Here is a 25714-nt window from a genome sequence, read left to right as displayed (position 1 = left end):
TTATCGTAAGAATGCCAAACTTGGTACCATTTTAATGTCTATTTTGTTGAACAGACATTTTTCTATAACTAAAATTTAAAACATTTTAAGTGAGCAAACTGTAATTAGTATAAAAAAACAAAAAGCTCCATTTTTTATGTTCCTGTTTCCTTTTTTTATATAATGTGGCTAAATCACTTGAGGAGAAATGAATCTCTGAATATTTGTATCTTCTGGGATTTCTTTGCTGGTTAATCTTAAAAATTCCTCATCCCTAAAAGTCTTGTAGTCATTCACTAAGCAAGGTTTTTTATTAGAGCTCTTAGGCTATAATGATTCAGGATATCTATATCTCTACCCTAACTGATAATAGATTACACGCCAGCTAATGCTTTGGTGGAGAAACAAATATGAGAAAGCAATGTAATTTTATTTATTCTTAGTAGTTAAATTCAGTGTAATGTCAAATACAAACTGCAGCGAAGCCAGTGGACCACTCCTTCCCATCCGGAGATATGGTAGGGTTTTTGTTGTTGTTTGTTTGTTTGTTTGTTTTGCGGCAGATCCCTTTTCTATTCGTTCTTGAGGTAAAGAGTCCATACTTTTTGTTGTTATTTGTATGAATTGGAAGAAAAGTACTTGATGGGAATATTCAAGCTGACCTAGATCTCCATGAACTCTTTAGTGGTAACTATAAATTTCACAGACTCTCTCATTTGTTTTTTTACCTCACAGTAAAGAATCTAATGTCATGAATCATCTGTCACCAATAGTCAGTATAGGCTACCCCAACTAAAATATACATGGAGTTGAGTTACATGTAGGTCAGTGAAAGGGTTAGAATATCATTTGCTAGATAAGATAAATGATTACACTTTTCTCTTCTGATTCTATCTTAAACTCATCTGAAAGTCTTCAGATAGAAATAAAACTATTTGAATGCTGATCTCCATATGAAATATAGAATCCACAGAATATACAGGTTTTGATGAAGTAACATTCAATAATCAGGTTGCTATGAATCTTACATTAAAATTCAGTTACATAGTAAAAAATAGAGTAGTTATAGCTAGAAAAAAATATTTTCAGAGGCAGCAGATACCCTTGGTGGAAATGAACAATTTCTACATAGAAAATCCAGGAAGTATGCAAACTAGACACCAGGATACTCAGTACATTGAATTTAATCAGAGAGTACACACAAGATATGACATAAAACAGCAGTTTACTAGAATAATTGTCATCTGGAACACATGAAAATAATTTAGAAAATGGGCTAAGGTCATACTCTCTGGCAGTAGACTTCTTGGAAATATAGGTATAGAATCAGACAGATTTATGTGCCATCTGGCTACCTCCCCTTGTCAGCAAGCCAACTTGAGTCAATAGTGTGCTATCTCTTCAAGCAGTAGACATGTCACCGATCAGTAAACTAAATCTCTAGAAATAATGTTTTATAATAAACTAACTATTGATATTTGGTGCTTCAGACTCAGAAGCACACCCTTTCCACCAGGTGGAAACATCACACAAGTACTTTGTAGGACAGCCCTATGATAGTCTGAAATAAAAATGCTTGGCTTGTCACGAGTTATTATTATTATTTTTACTCAGTGACAGATGTGCATTTACACATGTGACACTTGAATCTTTGAGATGAATCCTGGTAGAAATTTTAGGGAAATCCACGTGCTCAGCTCTATTTATGAAAGCAAAACCATGTTAGACTTATTTTTTTAGTTGATTGTACTGACTGGCCCAAGCATGGACTTTCTTCTTTTCATTTATATGGTTACAAAAACTGTACATTACAAACAGTATAGAAACAAGCAGAAAAGAATGTGCCACACATCCTGGATAATTCTCTATATGCAGTAGAATTTACAGATATAAAAGAAAATACAGCCTACTCTTTTATAGCGCACAGTTATGTTTTTAGATACAATGTATCACTAGCAAGTGGTTGTGGCCACCAACTCTAGTTGTCCCCAGCAGAGAGAATAAGAGCAAGATCTGTTCGGTACAGCTTCCCTCCATCCGACAAGGCCATTATGTTCTTCTTGTATGTAGTGATATTGTTAATATCCAAATCCTGTGTAGGACATAGACAGGGTTGGAAACCAATAAACGTGGACATTAACTAATCACTGGCCAGTGACAAAATTTGAGAAACTCCTTGTTACATCAATACCTTAAGAAAAGATCTTTTGTAAGTGTGAATAATTATGAGGTTATTTCTAAACCAAATCTGCTTGTCATAGTTTACTGATTGTGCTAGACTCAACTTGAGTTAAGAAATAAAATCAGCTCCTGTCCTCTGCAAATTCTTTGAGTAGATTTCCACAACAGGTACATGGTTGTTTCTGGGCAATTCCCTGAAGTCTGTTTAGGAAATAACGAGCATAAAAACGGAGTTACCTGTTTGTTCTTCTCGCACAAATCTTTCAGTAAAGCATCCAGCTCATTTTCGTCTATGTACCCGTTGCCATCCTGAAAAGGAGACGTGAAACAGTACGCATTGGAATTAACTGCAGTCCTAAGAAAACCCCTCTTGGCGGGTATGCCAACCCGCTGTTCTCAGGACAGAGCCCTTAGCACATCTTCTGTAGTTGCAAAGCAGGTGAGGGAGCACTTACACTTGTGAAACAGACTGAAATTTCCTAAGCACTTTCACATTTAACATTTCATTTTATGTTGGAAGTATCTTCAGTTGGAATAAGTAAATAACTAAACATAATTCTGTGAAAAAGGAGAGCACAGTGGCTTGGAAGCCATGGTTGCTTAATGTCACTCCAGCAGGCAGCCGTTAATTCTGAGTCTAGCTAGGTCCAGCAATACAGAAATTAGAAGCCAAAGTCATGAACTAACAGACTCACACCCAACTTTCCTCACACACGAAGTTCCCTCTCTTTCTTTTTCTTTTTCTTTTTTTAAATTCGGGAAACCTCTGTGAAATGTTTCCCTAGCATAATGATATTCCTCTACCAGGGAATATCATGATTGTCTCCCATTTACAAACAGGTTTGTGGCTCAGAGGATTTAGGTTCTTCATTCAGATTCTCACAGTGTAATGCTGTAGGCTAGCATCTGAACAAGGTTGTGCAATGACCTGGTTCTTCATTCTGTGGAATGAAAGACTTGCTTGTGTAATTTCAGGTGCCCATGCTTTTTAAAAAATGTGAAGCTTTAGTTTGAGGCTCCTATTTTCTTTTGATGAGTACTATTTTCTTTTGGTTCAAGGGTGAAATTGTACACATGTTGGCATTAGTAAGTAAATTTAGTAAAGTCATAAGATATAGAAGTGTACATCTCCATGGGATGTGGTGGCACATGCCTTAAATCCTAGCTCTCGGGAGACAGGAACAAGGGGGTGTCTGTTCTAACCCAGCCTGGTCTACAGAGAGAGTCCAGGACAGCCAAGATTATGGAGAGAAACCTTGTTTTGGAAAACCAAAAACAAAATATAATGTACGTCTAAAAACCAGCTCTGTTTCTAAACATTAACATTAAACTACATGAAAAGAAATTAAAATCCCTTTTGCAATAGTGCTAAGAATAGAATAACCTGCTTAAGAGTAAACTTAGCAATGGAAGTGAAACACATGTACGCTGACAGCTATACAGCTCTGATGAAAGAAGTAGAAGCCAGTGGAGAAGCCCCTGGAAGACTTAATACTGTCAAAACGTTCACACCATTTAATTTTAAAGGCCCGTGTAATCCCTTTCCAAACTCCAATGGTATAAGAAGAAATATAAAAGATACAACTAAAGTCTATACGTAACCGAAAAAGACCCAAAGCTGAACTAGTTTAGAGGGAAGACAAAGAATGAAAATGGAAGTGTCAGGTTGGTTACGGTTCAGTGGCAACAGAGGCTACAGCGAGCTTCTCCCACAAACAAACACATGTGAGAAAAAGCACCAGCAGTTTCTGATTTCAAACTATAGTACCCAGTGATAGTCACTAAAACATTTCTTATTTAGAGATTGATACACAGATGAATAGAATAGAATCGAACAGAATAGAACAAAATAGAAAGCTCAGGAATTTGTCTACATACATAGAATCAACTATCTTTCACTAGGAGGTTGAGTATAGGGACAAGGATATTGTCTTCAACAAAAAGTATGGGGAAAACAGTGTATCCACATGCAAAGGGGAGAAAAAAGTTGGACCCCTGTTTTTCACCTGGGCAAAAAATGAACTCAATGCAAGTATTTAAATCGTGAAGATATAAAACTCCTAGACCCAAGCATGGTGACACACATCTTTACGCTTAGCTCTTGGAAGGCATAAGCAATGGGGCTCTGTGAGTTCAAGGCCAGCTTGCTTTACATAACAAGTTCCAGGCCAGCCAGCATGGGACCCTGTGTCAAAAACAAAACCCAAACCAGACAATATAAATGTATAAAATCAATAAAAATTTCATCACATCAGTCTTAGCAGTGAGCTTGTGGGTTATGAGCTCAGAGCACAGAAAACAGGAAGACAGTGGAGTTCAGCATAGAAGCTGCAAAGAATCATCCAGAGTGAAAGGCAGCCTACAGATGGGAGAAGATACTTGCACCAATTCCTTACCTAAAGGGAATGTAATATTAAAATAAACAAGGAATATCTACCATTCACTAGTGTAAAACTAACATGATTTTAAAAAGGCCAAAAATGTGAATAGGTACTTCTTTAAGGGAGGTATAAATGGCTAATCAGTTTATGAGAAGATGATCAACATTACTGATCGTCACAGAAATGCAAATGAAAACAAACGAGGTGTCATTTCACAGTTGTAAGAATGGCTAAAACCATACAAGCAAAGGAAAGAAGTATTTGTGCGGTTATGAAGAAATTGGAAACACTCGTACACTGTTAATGGAAAACCAAAATGCTATGGCAAGATAGTATGACGATACACCAAAGCACAGTGTACTTGCATTTCACTTTACTTGTGAGCTAACACATAATGGAAACATCACAACTCTGCTTTCCTATTGAAAAGCATAGGAGCTCGAAAAGATACTGACATTCTATGTTCTTTGCAGTGTTTTTACAATAGCTAAGATGTGGAAACGACCTAATGTCTATTGATGAATAAATAGATAAAGAACATGTATAAGATCATAAATTCTTGTATAATACAATATTATTCAGTATTTTAAGTGGACACCCTGTATCATATTATGATACAGCTGAAGCTTAGAGCATGAAGGGAGAAACAAGCCTGTCAGAGGAGGGCAGTTACTGACCCACTTCTAAAATAGTGAAACACGTGGAAACAGCAGAATAGTGGATGTCAGGAAAGGGGAAGTGGAAATGTAAAGTCACCAGTTGGTGGAAAGTCTCAACTGTGTCAGTTCTAAAGAGGTGCTCTACAGCCTGGCTTCTATAGTTAGGAAATATTATATTTTACACACTTAAAAGCACAAGAGGATATTCATATTAAATTTTTTTTGTAAGTTTTGTTTAAAAGAAAAAAAAAAGGAAAGAAACTACTTTTACCTGATCATATAACTCAAAGGCCTTATTGAACTCTTTCCCACACATTTTGATTCCCTAGGAGATAGAAGAGAAGTTCAGTTAAAAAGTGATATGTATTTCAGCTTGTTTCTCTTGACAAATCTCCCACCTTTTGACTTTTTATTGGAAATAGTATTTACCATAAAGAAAAGCCAACTACCTGGAATTTAAGAAGGAAGTTTTCCTGCACTGGTAGTAACCTTTGGAGAGAAACACATGATGTTAATGGGTTGGAATTTTAGCTGATGTCCAGTTTATTCTAATAACACCTAAACAAGTCAGAGACGTACCTGGCCATCTCTGTCAGCTCCAGCTTTCCATCGTTGTTTGAATCAAATAGTTTCAGCTGAAAGACATTGTCAGTGTTTGGACCATTGGATTATGAATTATTGAATGAAGGAGACAAACAAACGTTCAAAAATCAAACATCTCAATTGCCTGCAGCTCAAGTGCTACAGTACAGAATGACATTCCAAGCTTGTCTTTCAAAATGGGTTTTAAAGCACAAAATTCAACAAAATGTTACTCTGAATAATTTCAAATTATTTAATTTCCATCGTATACTAGAAACTTAACAATACTTCCTAACTTGCAATTGTACTTACACATCGCATACTGGGACACACTCAGACATAAATACATATACTTATTTAGAAAGCATTCATTTTTAGGCATTCACATTTTTAAAAATAGTAAATATTGTCATAATAAAGGTAATGCTAATACTAAATGTCACATGTAGCATTTAAAAATGTATTTCAGAACAAGGCCATGGTAAATATAGTGCATATAGGTTTACTTAATTCTTTCCAAAGGAAAAAGAAAGGTTTGAGGTGGTCTAAGAATTCTTTTTCAGAAGTATATCATTTTTTTTCAGTGTTTTGTACTGACACGGCATTTTACAGTATACTGACCATAAATTCTAATATTGTTGTACTGACTACCAAGATACTGGACAATTAGATCACAGAGTTTAGTGCCCACAGGGAAATGTTTCTTCACCTATATATTTAAATTTAATTAGTTCTTGATTAATTGCTTCCTGGATTGGAACTGGTTTATGACATTTAATCAGATCTACTGGGCCAGTCCAATGGGGGGAAGCTCCCATCTGAGTAATTTTGAAAGGCAGTTTCAAATTCCTACCTGGCAAGGCAACTTTACTTTAAATAGAATCCCTTAAGATTGAGACAAACTAGAAAATTGGTAAATGTAGGTTATTCTCCACTTCTGAAAGAAAGAAGCAAAGAGAGCTTAGGTCCTGCCTTCATGATGCAGCAAAAGTGAATGTCTTTCACCTGTTTGCTGCTGCAGTAGAAGATGGAGCTGGACTGAGGAGTTAAATAACTGGAAGTAAACCTCAGCATTACTGAACAGATCAGAAGCCTCTAGAAGATTGTTCCTCAGGGTACCTCAAAATCTAACATAGCAGAGAAGTAATGTTTTATGGCCCATTTACTTAACCCATGGGGTAAGGACTCCGAACAACTTGACAGTGTGTAGAGAAAAATAAAAACATATATATTATTTGGAAACATAAACATATATATTGTTTTGAAATGTTGATTCTAAGGTAAATCAAGACAAATAAACTACCTACTTGAGACAAGTAGATTGATGAATGTTTATTTTGTCTAGAATTCCATTAATTTATTTCCATTACGCATCTCTGTTTAAAGAAGTTTTGTGGCTATATTGTTCATATTTGATAAAAAATCGTGCTTATATGATTACCAAAACATCAGTTTTAAGGGATGTTTGAATCATCTCATTCATAGCACTGATACGATAATCAAAATAATAAAAAAAAATCAACGGAAAAGAAACTCATTTTCAGTAATTAATGAATAAAGTATCCAGCAATTCTCCTTACTCTCTAGAAAAGTCTATGATTTTTCTAAACTATGATAAAAATAAGTTGAGAATTTCTGTGAGCAAAGGGTGCTGTGACTTAAACTCCGTATAAATATAACATGTATAGGCTGTATAAATTAGTTATGCTATTACTGTGGCCTTTAAATAAAAGTCATCTTCGGAGAGGGAGATGTGATGTCGGTGATTTATCTGTGGTTATGTGGCATGCAAGCTGTGATTTATTTATTCAGTCCTAGGCAGCCTTGACACTTAGCGGAAACACTGGCAACACGTTTAGTGCTCTCTTGGCTAAACCTTTGCTCGCTTAGTCTTACCATGAGGTCCGTGTACTCAGCTAGCTTTGTATCATCCACAGTCTTGTTTGCTTTCTCTAGGAGGTCCTTCAGAAAGTTCTGTTGAGAAAGAGAACACTCAGAAAAATCTCATCTCATTGATAACATGTAGTTTCCAACAGAGTATGCCTGCACGAATGCAAAGGAAACCTCTACGGTAAAACCAAGTGAGGAGGAGGTAAAACCAACACAAGGAAGCCAGGTGGTCCTTGTGCCATCTCGGAATGAAACTACCTGCAACAGGCATAGTACCTGGCTCTTAATCAAGACCCAGTTTGTCCCAGTCAGAGTTGTGTTGTGCTCTTCATTTACAGTGGCAAATGAAGGAGGATGTGGACTGTGAAATGTAAGAGGATTTGAATTAAAACTTAAACCATCAGCTCAATGGATGCTTCTCTTCACCTGTGTTTATATGACCTTCGTGTTAGACCCATAAGGGTCTGTACCTCTCTAACCTGTGTGAAAAAATGTTCAGCAAGCTGGATGGAAATATACCTCCATGCATTTTAAATATGCATTTTCCGCCCCCCCCCCATTTTCCTATTAGTTTGCAGATAACGAGAAGCCTTTTCTCCAGATGGCCTGGTGGTTAGCTTTAGGCATCATAGGATCCACAGAGTCTTTGTTCAAATGCTTCAGCTGACTGTACAGACTGCAACAGTTGGTAACAGCAAATCCTTGAGGGACATATGAATCATATTAAAACAGAGATTAATGTGGGAAGGGTGAAAACGATGATTATTAACTCAACAGCTGGAACTTGGGAACAAGTTTAATTTTTGTTTCACAGAGATAGAATGAAATAAAAGCTTTACAAAGGCTGGCCGTATAAACGTCAGCGTGAGTTCTCAGGGATGTAATTGCCTCTCATTTTCTCCACTGATGTTCATTTGCAACTCTTTCATTTCCTCAGAAAGTGAATTAAAGCAGCTATGGAAACTGGGCAGACCTGTGCCCAGAGAGTCCTGGAGGGCCATTTCTTTGGATTTGATAGCACTCCCTCTCCCTCGTTAAGGAGAACGAGCTCTGCTGGGCTGACTCCACTTTCTTCAAGGAAGGGCCGTTTCTTGGTCTGACACATTTATTTTCGCCTTGAACATTCTGCTTCAGGTCCAAAGTGAAGCATAGAAAATTCAAAGTTATCTGGTGGGGGTGAGTTTTATTTTTGAGCCTTCTGAGTTTTTTTTTTTTTTCTGTCAGAGATTAATTGGGTTAAAAAGCCTCATCAGACACTGAAATGGTGGTCACAAAAATAGCCTTGAAGAAACCTTGGGACACTAGGATTCAAAGTCATATCCGAGAAGTGATTTTTTACTCTGTTATAGATCTTAAAATTAGCTTTCTTTCCTTAAAATTAGCTTTTTTTGAAGGACCCATTAAGAAAGAATGCCAACGTATCCTTAAAATTCTTAGGGAGAAGGACTTCTCTTTAGAGTTCTTTTCTGAGAATAAAATTTAGAACAAAGGAACAGATTTTGAGAATATTTTGAGGTCAGTATTGAAGCGAACTGGGTACTGTGATTAAGGTTTTTTTTTTTTTTTTTTTATAAATAGTTCTTTTAGTCTAAAAGAATAAACCTACAATGGCTTCCCTGTCGCCTTGTGGAATTTAGTTGCAGAGCAGTGTCTTTCTAAAAGAGATTTTCAGGAACTTTCTATTGGCACTTTTTGTTTGTTTGTTTATGACAGGGTTTCCCTGTGTAGCCCTGGCTGTCCTGGACTCGTTTGGACCAGGCTGGCCTCACCCTCACAGAGATCTGCCTGCCTCTGCATCCCTGATTACAGGGATGCTGGGGTTATAGGCACGTGCTACCGTGCCCAGCTAAAGTATCGGCATTTTAAAGAGGCTGCAGTTGAGTCTGTTGCAGCAACCTCATGGTGCCAGTCCATTCTCTAAAATCTATCCTTAAACCACGTTGAAGTGTGATCAAGAAAGCGATGCACCCATTTTCCCACATAGCAGCAGAAACAGCTCACAGTGAGTGAAACTTGAGGCATACAGTACTGTAGGAAAAAAATCCGTGTTATTGCTATCAGCAGACACTCTAGGGCCAAGCCTAGGCAGCTCCCTAAGTCTGAAAAAGTTCCCCAGCCATTCTGAACTTCTGTCTCTCCATATATTGGGAGTCATAGCAAATTGCCTTGCGAATTTACTGAAGAATAAAAGCTGAGATGCATTTCAAATGCAGTACTGTATCTGTGACACAGAGGGCACATATTTCAGATACCCAGTAAATATTAAGTTGCTTCCCATCTAAAGATTGAAGTTTTTGTGTGTATGTGTATGTATTGGTGTGAAGGTGCACAGGTGCTAAGGCATGTATGTGCAGAGAAGAGAATAATTCTCCTCGCACCATGTGGGGCCCAGGAAACCAAACTCAAGCTGTCAGACTTGCCAGTGGGTGTCTGCTTTAAGGATGAAAAGTAACCTGAAGATTTGTCCCGACATTATAATTGATTCAGGTTTCTTTTCCATATGTCCCTCTTCCATGTGACCTCTCCATCACTTCTGTGAGATTCAAACTGACAGATTTATTTTCAAAATTTTATTTTTTTCTGCAATTTGAATATATGTTGTTCCGAGGCAGCAGGTTGTATGCTGTGTCTTAGGTCTTCGAAATGGAGGAGTCTGGTATTAAACATTACAGCCCAGTGTTTATTACTGCATGGCCTTCAGTAGGGTTCTTAACTTTTGTAGGCTTTTTGTCACATAAGGGTAATGCTTATCTCATATAATATATGCAAGGATGAAATAAATATTCATAAGGTACAACACATCTCTGTCATTTTTTTTAGAAGAGATCTATTTATGCATTCAATTTATAAAAATAAAAGTTCAAATTTCAATGGAGAGTGGTAGCCTACTTAGCTGGCATCGTTAGCTACAACTATCTGTGTATGTATGACTATCATCCATCTACCTTATGTAACAACTCAGGTGCACCACAGAAGATGCTAATTTCTTACACGGATGAGCAGAACCTCGAGAAGCACTTGAAGTCTGTCTTTCGATCTGGTGTTTCGTTAATGATGTGAAGAGTGGGCGCAAATGTGCCACTGCTCAACATAAGTTTCTTTTGTGGGAGGTTTTTAAAAAAGCTGCGAGTCCCTCAGCAGCTCATGATTGCACATGGAAGAAGCTTAGTCTTTGCTGTGATTCACTCACCTTAAGCTCCTCAGTTTCTATGAAGCCACTGTGGTCAGTATCATACTTTCTCCAAGTCTGTAAGAAATAAATAAGTCAATAAACCCTAACAATCTCTGTGCCTTCTAGCACCTTTCTTACAGGGAGGGTGATTTTTTTACCTTCATGAATTCCTCACAGGACTTCAGTTGCTGGCATCGAAAGAGCAGCAGGAAATTTTCTTCTGTGGGTAAGACATGAGCCAACTGGAAAAGATGGAAGAGCAGAGATGAGGAGCCTGGAAAGAGGCCCATGCCATCACCTGCTGCTTCAGTTTTGCTTCAGCATGCTCTGTGTTGACTGAGAAAGTAGGAGCAGATAAATGTCAGCTGACTAGTAGAGCAGGAGAGGACAAACACAGTTCCCTTTCCCTTTTTGGTACGTTGCTTCTGCAAAATACTGAGGCACATTCCAATACCTATGCCCCCAAGAATCTGGCTGTCTAGCAGAAAAGGTGGCTGTGGTGGACCACTTTTTATCTTCTGTGCATACATGCAGATGCATGCTGCATAAGCTCTGTGCCTCCGGTCAGGTCTCGGTTCTTTTGGAGTGCATGGGATAGCACATAACATGGCTATAAAGTTCATCTGAAATAAATTGTGAGGCGCATGCGTGTAGATGAAAGGAAGAAAAATATTTATGTCTCATTTTGGAGAGAAACACAATGGAGATGGACCAATGACAACCATAAAGCAGTAGAAAGAGGCAGAAAGACACATCCCTGTAAGCAGGGGACACTGGACAGTAACAACACTCTTAAATTGCAGTCTCTGCTGAGAGGGCTTCTGCTGCTTGAATCCAGGGCTCAGGTTAATTTTTGATCTTCACTGTTTGACTTTGGGGCATTTTCTCTTAGATTTCACTCCATAATTTCAGCACCTCTTCCCCCTTCTCCTTCTCTCTCCCTTTCCCCCTCTCTCTCTTGAGGAATAAAGAGACACAGATCCCATTTTAAGACCAGTATAATCTACTGCTTGTGGAGAAGGAGGGAGCTGGATTGATGGCTCCACTGCTGATGTGACTTCTATTTCTGGCTTTGCTGCTAATGAGCTGTGGTCCCTGGCCACTTCCCCAGCTGCACCGGCCCTCAGCATCTTCAACCACTAGAAAAAAAGAGGTGAAGGAGAAATGAACATCCCATGCTCAATATATGTGCTGTTGTGGTGGCTGACTCTTCACCATTAAAGAATGAATCTTCACATACACATTTGACTAAGTTTCAGCAGTGGTTGGATTCCCTGAAGTACAGACACAGCCTTTATCCTTTACACATATGCTTTAAATCTGTCTAGATCCCACTCATAGCCCCTTTTCTCCTGAAAAAGCTTTAAGTGACCCCAGGCATGCATACTATAGATATTCAAACAAAACAGTTACTGATAATAAACTGTAACGATTTAGTTTAAAATAATTATTTAGTATAATTTTACCACTTACTGAAGATGAACTTAAATTGTTTTTACACAAAGATTAAATCTTGGCTGGATGTTTGCTACAGCAGGATGCAGAATATCTTCAGTCCTGTAGAATTGAATTATCTGTGGCAATTCCCTGAAGCACAGTAGAATTGTCATTGCCGTGAACAATATTTCGTATAAATATGTAGTATAAAATGTCCCAATTATATTTTTGCACCATTACAGAAATTGTTGAAAATTCTGACCTAACCCCAAGCCAGAATTAATTCAACATTTTTTTTTTTTTTTTGTGAAACTCAATTCAACAACTCTAACGGAACATTTTAAAATCAAACACTGTAATACAATACAGAGGTAAAATAATTTGAGGCATGCTGGGGAATGACGGTGGGAAAATATTAGAACTCTTTGTTACCTATAATTAAGCTACCATGCTTCTTGAAGAGCAGAAAACTTGACGTGAACAGTGAAAAGACTGTAGTTCACAGTACATAACAGTAGTCTTAGCTGGGAGTTCAGGGTGGTGCTTCCTGGCTTTGCATGGCATGGAGCATGCGCAGTGCCCGGTGACCAAGCGTTCAGCACTAAGCATTCGGGGAAGTTACGCAAGGCCAAGGGCTGCCAGGAACATCCTGGGTTCATTACACCTTTAATTCTGAATTAACATTTGATCCTTGTGCGTGCAGAAAACTTTTACTGTTGTCAAGTTGTTTGTGATCCCATGTGAGTCACTCCCCCCCAGTTTAAGAGGTTGCGGTTGAAATTAACGTCAAGGGCAGGAGATGTCAGAAACATTCCAGTAAAGCGCAGGAAAGATTATCATGCTCTCTTAAAAAAAAATCCCAACCTCTTAGGCCCATTAGGGCTTGAGGTTTAATGTACAGCATCAGTTCACCTTCTGTGCAAGCAGCCTCGTCTTCCTTACAGTTGCATATCTGTTCTTAAAATCATTTTGGTTTTAGATCTCTGAAAAATGGCTCGAATTACAATTCTGTTCATAGTCTTTATATATGGGGTCAGAGTAAGGTGAAAATCAATATAAATATATCTTCTTAGAAAATTTGGTACGACCCAGTCAGAAAATATCTTAAGTAGAATCAAAGGCCATCAGTGTGTGCAGATGATAACGCATCCGAAAGGTAAGAATAGTGCTCTAGGACTTGCCAGTAATTTTAGAAATTAGATCACATTTTGGTCCATAATTATACCTGCAGTGTGAAATTATGGATTGTATATCTATAATGTATAATATTGTATTATTTTTTCAGGTATCTTAATACTACCTTCAGGTCTTGTCTGTATAGCTGACTTCTTTACCCATAAAATTCTGCTCCTCCGAAATAATATAGTTCAAAATAATCAAAGCCCAAACTTTTGAGCTGATGATGCTGAGACACTCGTTGAATGATGTGATCTGGTGACTTGCAGACTCTGAAACCCAGTTAAATTTTATGATCGTTAATAAACTTAATTCCTCAGCTTCTTGATGACTGGAGGAGGAGGAGTTGGTTATTCCTTTACTCTTGGAATGCAAATGAAGCATTTGTTGGTGATTGCTCTGATAAGCTGTGCCTCTTTCCACTCACTGAAATCTAGAACTCTTTTTTAATTTTTATTTTTGTATTAGCTTTTCTTTCCTCTACATCTGTATGTGGGCCACTTGGGGAAAGCTGCTATACGTGATTTTCAGTATTGAAGAAGCCTGAGTTAGGCCCAGAAAGCAGGGCTCCACGGAAGCAAAGGGGAAAGAGGAAAGAGAGGGACAACTGCAGACACAGAGAGAGTTTTCAAGGAGAGGAGAAACAACCACGCTCCTCAAGCCTGATGTAGAATACTGAAGATGTTCTGGAGAATGCTTCTTTTAGGACTTCAGAGGATTTGAGGAGAAGGGAAAGATTTATCCAGGAGAGCAGTGAGGACAAAGAAGTAATAAAATAGAAACCCTAGGTCTTAAAGAATGAAGACATAGGTCAGTGACAAGACAAGTGGCCCAAATGGAACTTGATGGTAAGTTTACACGTTTCTTGTGTGATGCGGGAAGTCTGTTCATGTTACGTCACAACTGGGATTTACATAAGCACTCATTTAGGAAATTGGAAATAGACAATCTCAACTCTTACTAGTACGTAATTTTTAATACTTTGAGAAGTTCTTTCCCAGGCCATTTCAAAAGCTTAGACAGTGTTTCTTGTTTGCATCATATGCCTATCCAGAGTCAATGGAGCCCAGTATATCAGGTGCCTAGGATACATGCTTGGGATTTTCTTTTGATATATATATATATATATATATATATATATATATATATATACACACACACACACACACTCACACATATATATTTTAAATTAGAAATAGTTTCTGCTGACATGCTAGTCAACCTTTAATAATATCATTTTATATATTACTTGAATTGTATAAACTATATGTTGCCTTAAAGTAAAAAAATAGTAATTTCTCTTAAAACTATACCAACTATTTAAACATAGAAAAAGTGAAAGAATGCACTACGTAGTAATGATTAGGAAAATTTATCCATCTTCGTTTTGTAAAGTTTATGTAACTTACATAAAGATCAGAATTTTCTTCTTCCTTACTCTTCTTTCTCTTCCTCCTCTTCTTCTTTTTTACTTCCTTGTCTTTTTTCTCTTCTTTCTTTCTTTCTTTCTTTCTTTCTTTCTTTCTTTCTTTCTTTCTTTCTTTCTTTCTTTCTTCCTTTCCTTCTTTTCTTCCTCCTCCATCTCCTTTTTCTTTTTTTTTTTTTTTTTTCTTTGCGACAAGACTCTTTGTGTAGCCCTGGCTGTTCTGGAATCCACTCTGTAGCAGAGATCCACTTTCCTCTGCCTCCAGAGTGCTGGGATTAAAGGCATTCACTACCATGCCTGCTGTTCTTTATGGATAGTATAGCTGTATATTTCCTTGTGTGTGCTGTTTTGATATTAACTATAAAAGTATCTATATGCATTTATTAAAATCTCATTAAACTGTTGTTACTCTCTATAGTACTATCTTATTTAAAAATAAATTTTACTCGTATAAAATATCATTGTAAGACAGAATAGCCATTTAAAACACAATGCATGTGTATCTATGACATGTGCCTGGGTTGAGTAGGAAGACTTCCCTTTCAAGGTAATGTTAAAATGCGGTGCTCCTGTGTTTTCTGTTGGTTCTTTTGTCAATGCATATAAATCATTATTCAAACTTCAGGCTTGGATGTGGAAATTCTCCATCTGTAACAGTTCAGACACGGTCTCGGATGTGTCAATGGTACCTGTGAGGATACCATCTGCATTTTTTCTACTATTTCTTTGCCTAGCAGCTTCATTAATAAATATTTTACTGATGTAATGAATGATGGTCACTTTGCCTAGAGTCATCAGTAAACCTATGGAAGTAAAGTTCCCTTGGACATAATTCAGTTTATTACTGGGCTGTGGATAGGAGCTGGTGTGGATTTTGGGAGATGCTGCCCTGAGCTGCTTCTAGTGCCAGAGTATTACTGAGCAACTCAGCTGTTCATTGAGGAAACGTCTGAGCTGAAGACATCTGCAGCTCCGAGGAGGCCGTATCTCATGGTTAATTCACATAAGAGTATAAAAGCCCTACCCTTTTATTCAACACTTGGGAAATCTCTGAAGTGGCACCCCCACTTCAGAGCTCATTACAGAGGAACTCTCCATTAAAGCTTTGAGGGCCCCGCATCCCTCAGGGCCCAGGCCTGCTTCCTTTATTCTCCTTCTACAGGAAGTGATGCCCAAGTGATTCCTAGCTATTCTCTTTGCACTGTTTCCACTCAGCTTTGCTTCCAGGGAACTCAACTACAGCAGGATTTTCTCTTGTATTCTTTGTCATCTTCCTTCTTTCCCTAGCATGATACAGAGCTCCTACCACAAGCTCTAGAGAAGGGTGAGATAGTAGTCATGCCTTGTCTGGCTGCTGAAGCCACTAAGTTAATTGCTGGTGATTCATAGTCACCCTTAGTAAGACTCTTACAGGAAGACAGGTGATTAAAAAAACTTTTTCCTCAACAATTTCTACACAAGACGTAAGTACAAAAATAGAGCAAAATGCCATATGGAAGAGTACCCATGGTGGGGGTACTTCATAGACAAATAGCTGAGACAGACACGATAGCAGAAGAGCAGAATTCATCTCGTCTAAGGCAGCATCACCCTTGTTGAGTATGCTAGACAAGGATTTGTTTTCACATTTGAGAAGAAGCCAAGGAGCATCTTTCCCACCAATGAGAAGTAAATCCAGAGACAGGTGGGGGCTGAAAGTATCCTAGGTGGCAGGCTTACTTGCCCACTGTCTTGACAGTGCTCTGAGACTATCTTTGCTACACGTTATGACATGCAGTTTGAGGAAGTTCTAAAGTCAGATGGTCTAACATTTTCGATTTGGAGGCCTTTATCCCTCTCCATCAGCAAGCACCCATTTCTCAAAAAGAGTGTTTCTAGTTAATCACTTAAAAAGTCCACCCAAACAAATATTCACACCTCATTTTACCATTAGTATGTTTCCCCAATTCTAAAGTATGTAGTCTGCCAAGAAAAATAGCTTTCATTTTGGCGAGCGTATATACTTAGACCCCACCTTGGAAGAGAGAAGGAAATGGCCGGAGAAGCATCCCCTTCTCTCTGATAGTTGTAACAGTTTTTAGGTTAAAATAGCTTATAGATCTTTTCTTTTTCAGTGTATGCAGTGGCCTGGACAGGTAGAAACACTAGGGCCAGAGAAGCTGATAGGCTCCCACACATTGCGCAAGGGGACGGAGGGAAGGCTTAAAGGTCTGATGTCTAGCAGAAGGAAATATCTATGTGTACTTCATGTGAGACCTAGAGAAAAGAACTCCATGACTTGCTAAATCATTTAGTTTTCCTACTTAATTATTTTAATGGACCTTCTTTACAACAGAGCTTTATTAGTCTGAATAAATTTAGAACATTTCTGACTGCCGTGGCATTCGTTAAATTATCTCAGATTTTCAATGCTCCACTTTTGAATTTATATTAACAGTCTTGTTATTACTGGACCATCTTCATGTGAATTTTAAAATTTATTAAAGTGATCACATTGCCAAATTTAGAATGTTAGGCATATCAACATTTCTTTCTTTTTAACATGTTTAGGTAAAAATGGATGTTTTGGAAACTGTTAGTGCACTGTATCAGCTCAGAACATTGAAAACTAAGTAACATATATGTGTCTTACATATGTATATTAAAATTGAAATATACTATTGGAAATATATTTGGGAAACATGGGGTTTTGTGCTTTTTTTTATAGCTAGCTCGGCTTTTTATGTTGGAGTGCCTCACTCTATGCAGCACTCCTGAGCAAGTAATACCACACATCAAATTAGACACAGAATGAGCTTCATGGAGCACAACCTTCTGCTGATTATTATCACCAGAGGGTGAACTGTGAGTTCACTCATTTCACACCGTCTCCCTGTCTTCTGTATGTTTCCTGTAACATTTTCCTATTTTTTCCCAGGGATACATCTGGACTTACCTTCTCTCGGCTCTTACGTGGCTACCCTGGACACGCCTTATGAACCATTACAGTAGTCTTCTTCCTCATCTCCCATTTTTGGAGAATTTCTTTCCGCTACATTCTTCAAAATCGTGGCTAATAACTGTCATGAGTGCTCACAGCTATACAGAACACAGTCTCACTAAGCTACGCTGTTCTCACTTATCCATCTTCTTTTACTTCTATTTCTCTTTACTCATAGAAAAAGCCCCTTTTTGTCCCCATAATAGTCTTATCTTAAACTTGTGTTTCATCGTATGTTAAGACAGTGAGTTTTCTGGGTGCCAGCTTCTCATTGACATTAAAGTTCTAATGAGAAGTCCAGAATGGTTAGACTCTATCTCACAGAGCATAATCTCGGTTAATCAACTTCACCTATTTAAAAATTTAACACTTTGTGAATAAACTCCATGCTTTAACTACATAGCCTCATATCACCAAATAAGTGACATAATAAATAATTGAGTCCACTGGAGTGCTTCAAAGTGAAAGGCTAAATACAAGATGATGATGTTCCTTCACCTAGAATTATAAAGTAGCCCAAACTGTGAAGGAGCCAGTGTAGAAAATCATTTATAATAGATTTTCAAATTAGTTTTGAGTAATTATTTATCTCATTTTACTTATTTTCAGAAACATAATTTTATTATTCTTGTCTTGATTAGTCAGCCTCTATTTCAACTTTAAATTCAATAACTATTATCTATTTATACAGTAATGAGTTGCACACAGGCAAAAGGAGAAAGTGTATGCTCCAGGGAGAAATTTTAATTACAAAGATAATAATAGTATGTCCTCCCTTCACTCTATTTGTAGTAGGGTGTTTAAAAATATGTATATTTCATGCTGGTCCTACAAGTGTCCTAATAAGATCTTTTATTTGAAAACCAGGTTAAGTCTCTGAATAAAAAGTAAATTATAACTAACTTTTGAAAGCTGCTGCAGTTCACAACTGAAGAGCCTGAGAATGTTTTATGAACATAATTATGATTTGTCATATTTTAAAATATATGAGTTTATTAATTTTTATAGATAGTTTTCTACCCAGTTTTTTAATAGTTATTTTTTAAAACACAGCTTAGATATCACTGTAGGAATTATGGAAGCAGCAACTATTTTGCAAATTGAATATAGAGATGGATGCATAATTGGTTTTATTTCCTTGCTGAATTATAGGCATAATAAGATGTCTTTAAGAGAAAAAGTCTTTGTCAAAAAGCAAGATTCAACACTGATGGTTTTAACTTTTTGAGATTCAAAAATGTGTACCTATACAATGCTGTGAAGTGTTTAGTCATTGCAGGACTTTGCTAGGGCCATCTCTCAATCTGAAATAAAATTTCAGAAACCAGGATGCAGGGTTTTGCCATGACATCTTCATAGGACTGAACATATTTGATTTCAAGACCCACAGAGAAGTTTACACTGTTAAAAATAACAGTGTAATATGTTAACAGTTAAGTGGGTACTTGGACACCATACCATTGAGAGTGTGGAATATGCTCACTCGAAGTTGGGACTTGCTTGGTCCACTATGTCAGTGAGCACGAATGTGAGAAAGACTTCTCTCTCACTTTTCAGTCTGCATATTGGGATGTGGACTGCATTAAACTCTTCAGTCTCTTTTAAGTTTCTACCATTTTTGATTTGATGTGTCAAAAGAAAAGACGCTATATTACTGGCAGGGAATGGCCTCTATGAATGGGTTATGCTTGACTGGAGATGACTTGATAAATTTCAAAGCTGATGTTCATTCATTAAATCAGACAAATGCATGGGTTCCTTACCTCTACGATTCCTATTTTTCCATCCTCTCTCTGCCCATACTGATCCACGAAGGTTTTCATCTCAGGTGATAATTCCTAAAATTATAAAAAATCAGGTAAGATGTTTGTGGGAAAAAAAAGACAGTCTTTTTGAATGATGTTGATAAATTACTGCAAAGAAAAATGAAAAAACTGAAATATAGCTGTTAATATACTTTTAAACTGTTTGCTTTGTGGAAGTGTATTTAATTTTGCTATATAGTTTTGTCATATAATATTTCCTTTTCTATATAACGTCTTATCTATGGGAGGTAGGATATAAAAGTATAAAAAGTATATAAAAGAGTAGCCCCATTTGTAAACAGTGAATGTGGCTCGAAACAGGTGCGTGCTCTGCTCACTAAATAAAATTAGAAAATTGAATGTTGGGAGAAAAGTGTGAGAGGAGAAAATGGCTTGACAAATTTGCGTTTTCACTAGGAAATGACAATACCGAAGCCTGTATTTTAGGCCACCAATTAAATGTGTCTGATATTTGCCTCTCCTAGGAATGTAAGAAACAATTTTCCAAGTTTCCCTTGCTTCCATTTTCTTCAAGATAATATTTTCCCATGTATTTTGTATAATAAATAGTGCTTTGAAGTGACTAAGTAAATGCTATCTTCTCATTTGACTTTCTTCACCTTCAATATAGTTAGTTATTCCTTTTTATAGTCACATTGCATATTAACATATTAGATAGTCATTAACTGTAAGCTATTTTAAGTGGGTCTCAAACAAATCCCACTTAAAATATCCCTGTTACATGAACTGGTCTATTTAAAATAGGTCAGTCTTACTGATATTCTAGTCTACCTCCTTAGGAAAGGAAGCTAAAAGCTCAAGTTCTATCATAATGAACAAGATGGCAGTGGCGGCCACAAAAGTTTACTGTAGGGACAGAGAGCTGGTCTAATACAATGTGTGGGCCACGCTGAAACTCTAAAGTATGAATGCCAGCGTTTACCCTGCTGAAGTCATTGCACATATATAACAGAACTAAGATAGAAAGTGGCAAAAAATTAATTTACTTATACTGTGGTCCTAAAAGAACCCTTTTACTATGGGTAATTTTCAGTTTATGTTTACTAAAGTTTGTTACAGAAACAATTATAAGAAAATGAAAGTGTGTAGCTCAAAGGTCTCAAGCATGGGAATATCAGCACCAGACTTTTCACGTGTATTTTTAAGTGAACAAAAAGTCTTGCTTTTTAAATATAAAAATTATGTGATGCTACAAGTCGAGTAGCAGACTTGATATTTACCTTGCCAAGTCTCTGGGTTGTTGAACTCATCATCAATTGCAGATTTATGAAGATGTGGGTAAATGTAATAATGAGACATTGTTTAGTGCAAAAGGATACTGTTTTAGGAAATAGTGCACTGGAATATCATATTCGCTTGGCAAAAATGTGAAAAAATTCACATTATTAATGTGAGGAGCCCAAGAAATGTTCCTCCCCGTCCTCCCAAGTCAGGGAATGAAAGTCTGGTCTATCAGGTGTGCTTTTGAAAGAGAAGAAATACACAGAAGGCTGATGGCAGTAGATCACTAGTTTAAGTGAAATGTGCCTAATAGATATATGAACTCTTACTCTAGATCTTAATTTAGATGTTTAGTCATCTAACCAAAGCCTATTATGTAATCCAGAAAAGATACTCAGGTATCAAGCAAAGTAATGAGCAATTTGATATGACCACATACTGTTTGAAAGATTAATTTTATCAAAGGATAGTCTAATTAGGTCTTCTCATGAACCAAAATTAGATTCTCGGCAGCAGAAAAAATAAATAAGCTCTAATTGCGTAACTTTTGCCTGAACTTTGTTTAAATCTTTTTTTTTAAATTCTTTATTAATTAAAAAAAAACCAAAAAATGAAAGTATTAAAAGGAGACAAGGAAAAATATCTGAAAAATACAGATCTCTGAATATTTGTATTTATTGAATGGAACTAAATATCAATAGCAAAGTTTCTTCTGGAAGATTAAAACATGATCAGTTAGCTGTTAGGGGCACCATCCAAGGTTGTAATTATAATTTTTATGAAAAATAAGACATTCTACATACATTTAATATATTTTAAGTGAAGAAAAATTTTATTTTGTTTTATCAGCTGAAGATACATTAAACTGTAGTGACAGCATTACAGGAATTTTTTTTGCATGGTAATGCATAAGGGAAAAACAGGGTAAAGTTCATAGAAGACATTTTTATTTGATCTCATTCTATTGCACTTTTAGATTCACTATATTAAATCTGGGTAAAAGAATCCCCAGAGTACGTTCTGGTTTAAAGTCAGTTTGGCATGATTTTAGCAACTTGATAGTCTGTCTGTAATCATCAGAGAGCTTTTATAGCATTCTGGGATTATTTTTAATATATTATTTTTTAATATGTTAATATTTTAATATGTTTTATAGCAGGTATTTTCATTGGAATACCTGCTATAAAAATTTCATCATAGACAGAACAACAGCAAAAGCAAAAAAAAAACAAAAACAAAAAACCCAACAGTTCTATTAATACATCAGACACACAGCACTAGAAAAGGTGGCATGCTAGCTATATAATATCTAGAGATAGTATATATATCATCTTTATGTAAACATTTCTTTGTAATCGTAGTTCAAAAGGTCAAAGACTATTAACATTCAACTACTCCAAATCCGGCACTGCTTCCTGAAAGGAAGGCTTACGTAAATGCCAACAGAACTGTAAAATTCTCAACCTATTCTTTATAAAAACATCTCACATGTTTAAGAGCTGGCTGAGTACCTTTTATTTTTATGTTGACATCATCTTTTCCCAACAAATAAATTTGGCCCAAAGGAACTAATTTATAATCAATGGTTATGATTTATTTATCCAATGGGTTAAGTAAAAACCATAGCTTATTTATAAATTATCACTAATAGTTTCTCATCAGAAATTTTTCTTTCTATAATACATGAAATTCTTAAAATACTTTTTCTTATTGCTTTCTTAAATTTTTGGGTTTCTCTTCAACAAAAAGGAAAAACGTTTCTTGCTAAATTTTCACTCATACTTAAGTTACAAGTTGGTTATCTTTTCTCAGGGATATTAAGGCAAGCTCTTTTCTCATCTCCATCCCCCCACCACATTGACATCGCAGCAAAAATTGGCTTTAGAATCTGCAGATCTGCTCCTGGCCACCAAGGGGCAGAAATGTTATTTCTACCCCTAACCTATCCTCTAGAAAAGAGAAGTTAGGAATCACCCAACCAACTCAGGGGTAGAGGTGGGGGTCTGAGGAAGGGTCTCGCACGTGGACGTTTCATTTAAGACCTAATAGGGAAAGGTATAGAATATATATGTTCAATTTAAAACAATAGGAATTTTCTCTTTAGGACATCCACCCACCCCTCCGCACACACACACATCACGCACACACTTTTTCTCCTGACGCAATTTGGAAAGATGTTCTTTCTTGCCTTTCCTAGTAAGTAAGCATTTACTTTCCCCCATGAAACACAAGAACAAGCATGTTCGAGGACTGAAGGGTCCGGCACAGGCCCAAGCCTACCAATCCAGCCTTCTTTCGCGCCTGCAGAAGCTCCTGGATCAGGTTCTGCAGCTCCTTTCCTTCCAGGTAACCACTTCCTGCAAAGACAAAGAGGCACCCAGGTGTCAGATGTCTCTTTCTAAGTTTCTTCTCTGTTCTTTCTAGGACAGTGGTCCTGGGAACTATGTAGCCCGAGTACCGACTAATCAGCAATGGGATACAGCTCTCTCCTTGGGAGGTGTCGAACTTCAACAGCACCGAGGGCAAAGGAGACTAGGTGTGCTGGGAAGGGTCTTTGAAACTTTTGGGGAACAGGGTTTCTCAATCTTTGCTTCTGTCCTACCGTTACCGTTCCTAGAAAGGAGACCGCGTACAGCGTGGGGATGCCCTACTCGCAATGCAAACTTCCAGGCTGATGGGTCTGCAGCCAGGGGGAAGACAGTATTAGGCAGGATGATAGAAGAAGAAAGGGACAGAAAAAAGGATGGTTGGGATGCAGAGGCTCAGTGGACAAAAAGGGCAGGAAGGAATGGGAACGGGTCTTGAAAGGGTTAAAAAATAAAAAGAAAATAATCACCGTCAGCGTCGAAATGAAGCCAGATCTCGAAAAACTGTGAGGCTGTGATGAGGGACGACTGCAGGTGGGATTCGGCCATGGTGCGGCGGCGAGCGTCGGAGAGCGCGGAGCGCGAACCTCGGGGCGGCAGGCTGCGCGGCTGGGCTGGGCGCGGCGCGGCTGGGCGCTGTCCGCGGTGCTGCTCCGCTCGGGCGTCCTCCGGAGTTCTCCGCACCCCGCACCCAGGGCTCAGTATTTATCCCGCCGGCCCCAGGCCGGCCACGCCTCCTCCTGCCTCCCTCTCCCAGCTCCCGCCTCTTGCTCTCACCAACCTTCTTCCCCTCCCCTCCAGATTTCTCTCTTCCCTGGAAATCGCTGGAGTTTTGGAGTCGAGGAAGCAGCAGGTGGTGGGGATTCCTTGCTCGTGCTCATTTCTTCTCACGTTTCCCCCTCCACCGAGGCTCTTACCCCCGAGCGTTATAGAAAAAGCAACATACTGGGAACGATTTAATTTTCAAATGGAAGGGGAAGCTGACGAGGGTAAACCGCGACAATGGTGATTTTTGTCTGCTTATTATTTATCCAAGCAGTCTGAAGAAAATCAGACTGTCAAGTATCAGTTTAATTTGATTAATGTATACGATGGGCTGGTTAATCTCAACAATGTCACATCTTGTGCTAATGAAGACCAAGACGTGAACTGTCCTTACAGACAGGAGAATGCAGGACTGTGCTGCTTTTGTTATTGCTGCTTTTTTTTTTTTTTTAAACTTGAAGTAGAATTACTGGAATGCAATAGAATCAACTCCTACAAATTTAAGATGTTAGGAAAGAAGAAATGTTAACGATACCATTAGTGACTCTGTGCATCTTACAAAGTATAAACTGAAGGCAAGGTAACACGTGGTCACCAGGTAAAGCAGTGATTCACTGACTTTACCAGCTGTGCCTCGCCTATTTCTGAGTGAGGTATTTTCAGAAACTGGAAATCACCAGAAGTGGAAAAAAATACCCAGTTATATGTGAAATTGCTACTTTACGATAACAAATGCTGGGTTCGGGCTATCATTTATGTAAGTACTCTTACGTTACCTGGTTGTCAATCTTTTGAGACCTTATTGTCTACAGAAAATGTCCTAAATGTCTGGTTACAATACAGAAGCGCAGTAGTGTGGTATAAATATTTAAAATGACCTCACCAGGCTCCACGTTTTCCACCTGTGTAATAGCAGTCAACGACTTTATATTCTCTTACTTAAAAAGGTTATATACATGCCCAGTTGTTTATATTTTCATTCGCTCAATGAATACTTAATTTTTTTCCTGTCAAGTACTCTGCTGGATCCTGGAAGTAATGAAATAAAAAGTAGCATCCTCACCTTCTTGAGGCTTAGTCGTTTGGTGATACAGCCAGATAAACAAATGTGACAGGGTATTTCGATATGGCATACATAAGTTACTTTAGTGCATATATCTCTTGATTTCCAGGGAAAAACGGAAGCTCAGTTTATCCAAGTTACATTCTCATCCAGAAAATCCTGTTCCATGGTAGACACTTTGGGGCCTAAGGAGAAAGAGACACAAGAACGAAACACCATTGTTTTCAAAGAGTTTATTCTAGTTTTTAGAAAATTAATTATTAAAAAATTTCCATTTGTATTTATATTTGCGAACAAGAGCTTTGTATGAAAAATATGCTATGTAAACTTGGGCTAATGCAGGAAGATAAATTTTGAAGATCACAGAAAAAAAATCATAGTGTTTGCTGAATGACTTGAAGACTCATTCTGATCCTTCCTTATTCTAATAGAGAAGACAATGTCTAAGTGAGTTTTAGAACAATGGGAGAGGTCACAAACTAACTAAACAAATAAACCAATGAAAGAAGAACTAACGTTTGTATTATTTTCATAATTATAACAAGTATTTTACCTGAAAAAAACAAAAATCCTCACAGGTTGTGGTATAAATTCATTTAAGTTTTTAAAT

At 37.5% G+C, this 25714-nt stretch overlaps 1 protein-coding gene across 1 annotated transcript; it reads right to left on the bottom strand.

The window, feature by feature from the left end:
* Positions 1–388: 388 nt before the first annotated feature.
* Positions 389–23974, bottom strand: Calb1 (calbindin 1). Its single transcript, XM_021630904.2, has 11 exons — positions 23747–23974; positions 23191–23267; positions 19627–19701; positions 11003–11086; positions 10863–10919; positions 7679–7756; positions 5780–5835; positions 5650–5689; positions 5472–5525; positions 2398–2469; positions 389–2071 (listed from the first exon to the last, which is right to left on the bottom strand). The coding sequence occupies exons 1-11, from the start codon at positions 23823–23825 to the stop codon at positions 1958–1960; spliced, it is 786 nt and encodes a 261-aa protein (XP_021486579.1). The 5' UTR covers positions 23826–23974; the 3' UTR covers positions 389–1957.
* Between the last annotated feature and the right edge of the window lie 1740 nt (positions 23975–25714).

The sequence above is a fragment of the Meriones unguiculatus genome, chromosome 6 (genome assembly GCF_030254825.1).
Source record: "Meriones unguiculatus strain TT.TT164.6M chromosome 6, Bangor_MerUng_6.1, whole genome shotgun sequence".
Classification (NCBI taxonomy): domain Eukaryota; kingdom Metazoa; phylum Chordata; class Mammalia; order Rodentia; family Muridae; genus Meriones; species Meriones unguiculatus.
This window is presented reverse-complemented; position numbering and strand designations above follow the sequence as displayed.

Excerpts from the sequence above, each read along its gene's own strand:
- Calb1 (XM_021630904.2), bottom strand. The coding sequence starts at position 23,825 with ATGGCCGAATCCCACCTGCAGTCGTCCCTCATCACAGCCTCACAGTTT. Across the intron at positions 23,268-23,746 it reads GCTTCATTTCGACGCTGACG|GAAGTGGTTACCTGGAAGGA; the intron begins GTGATTATTTTC and ends TTGTCTTTGCAG. Across the intron at positions 5,526-5,649 it reads ACTTCCTTCTTAAATTCCAG|GGAATCAAAATGTGTGGGAA; the intron begins GTAGTTGGCTTT and ends TCTATCTCCTAG.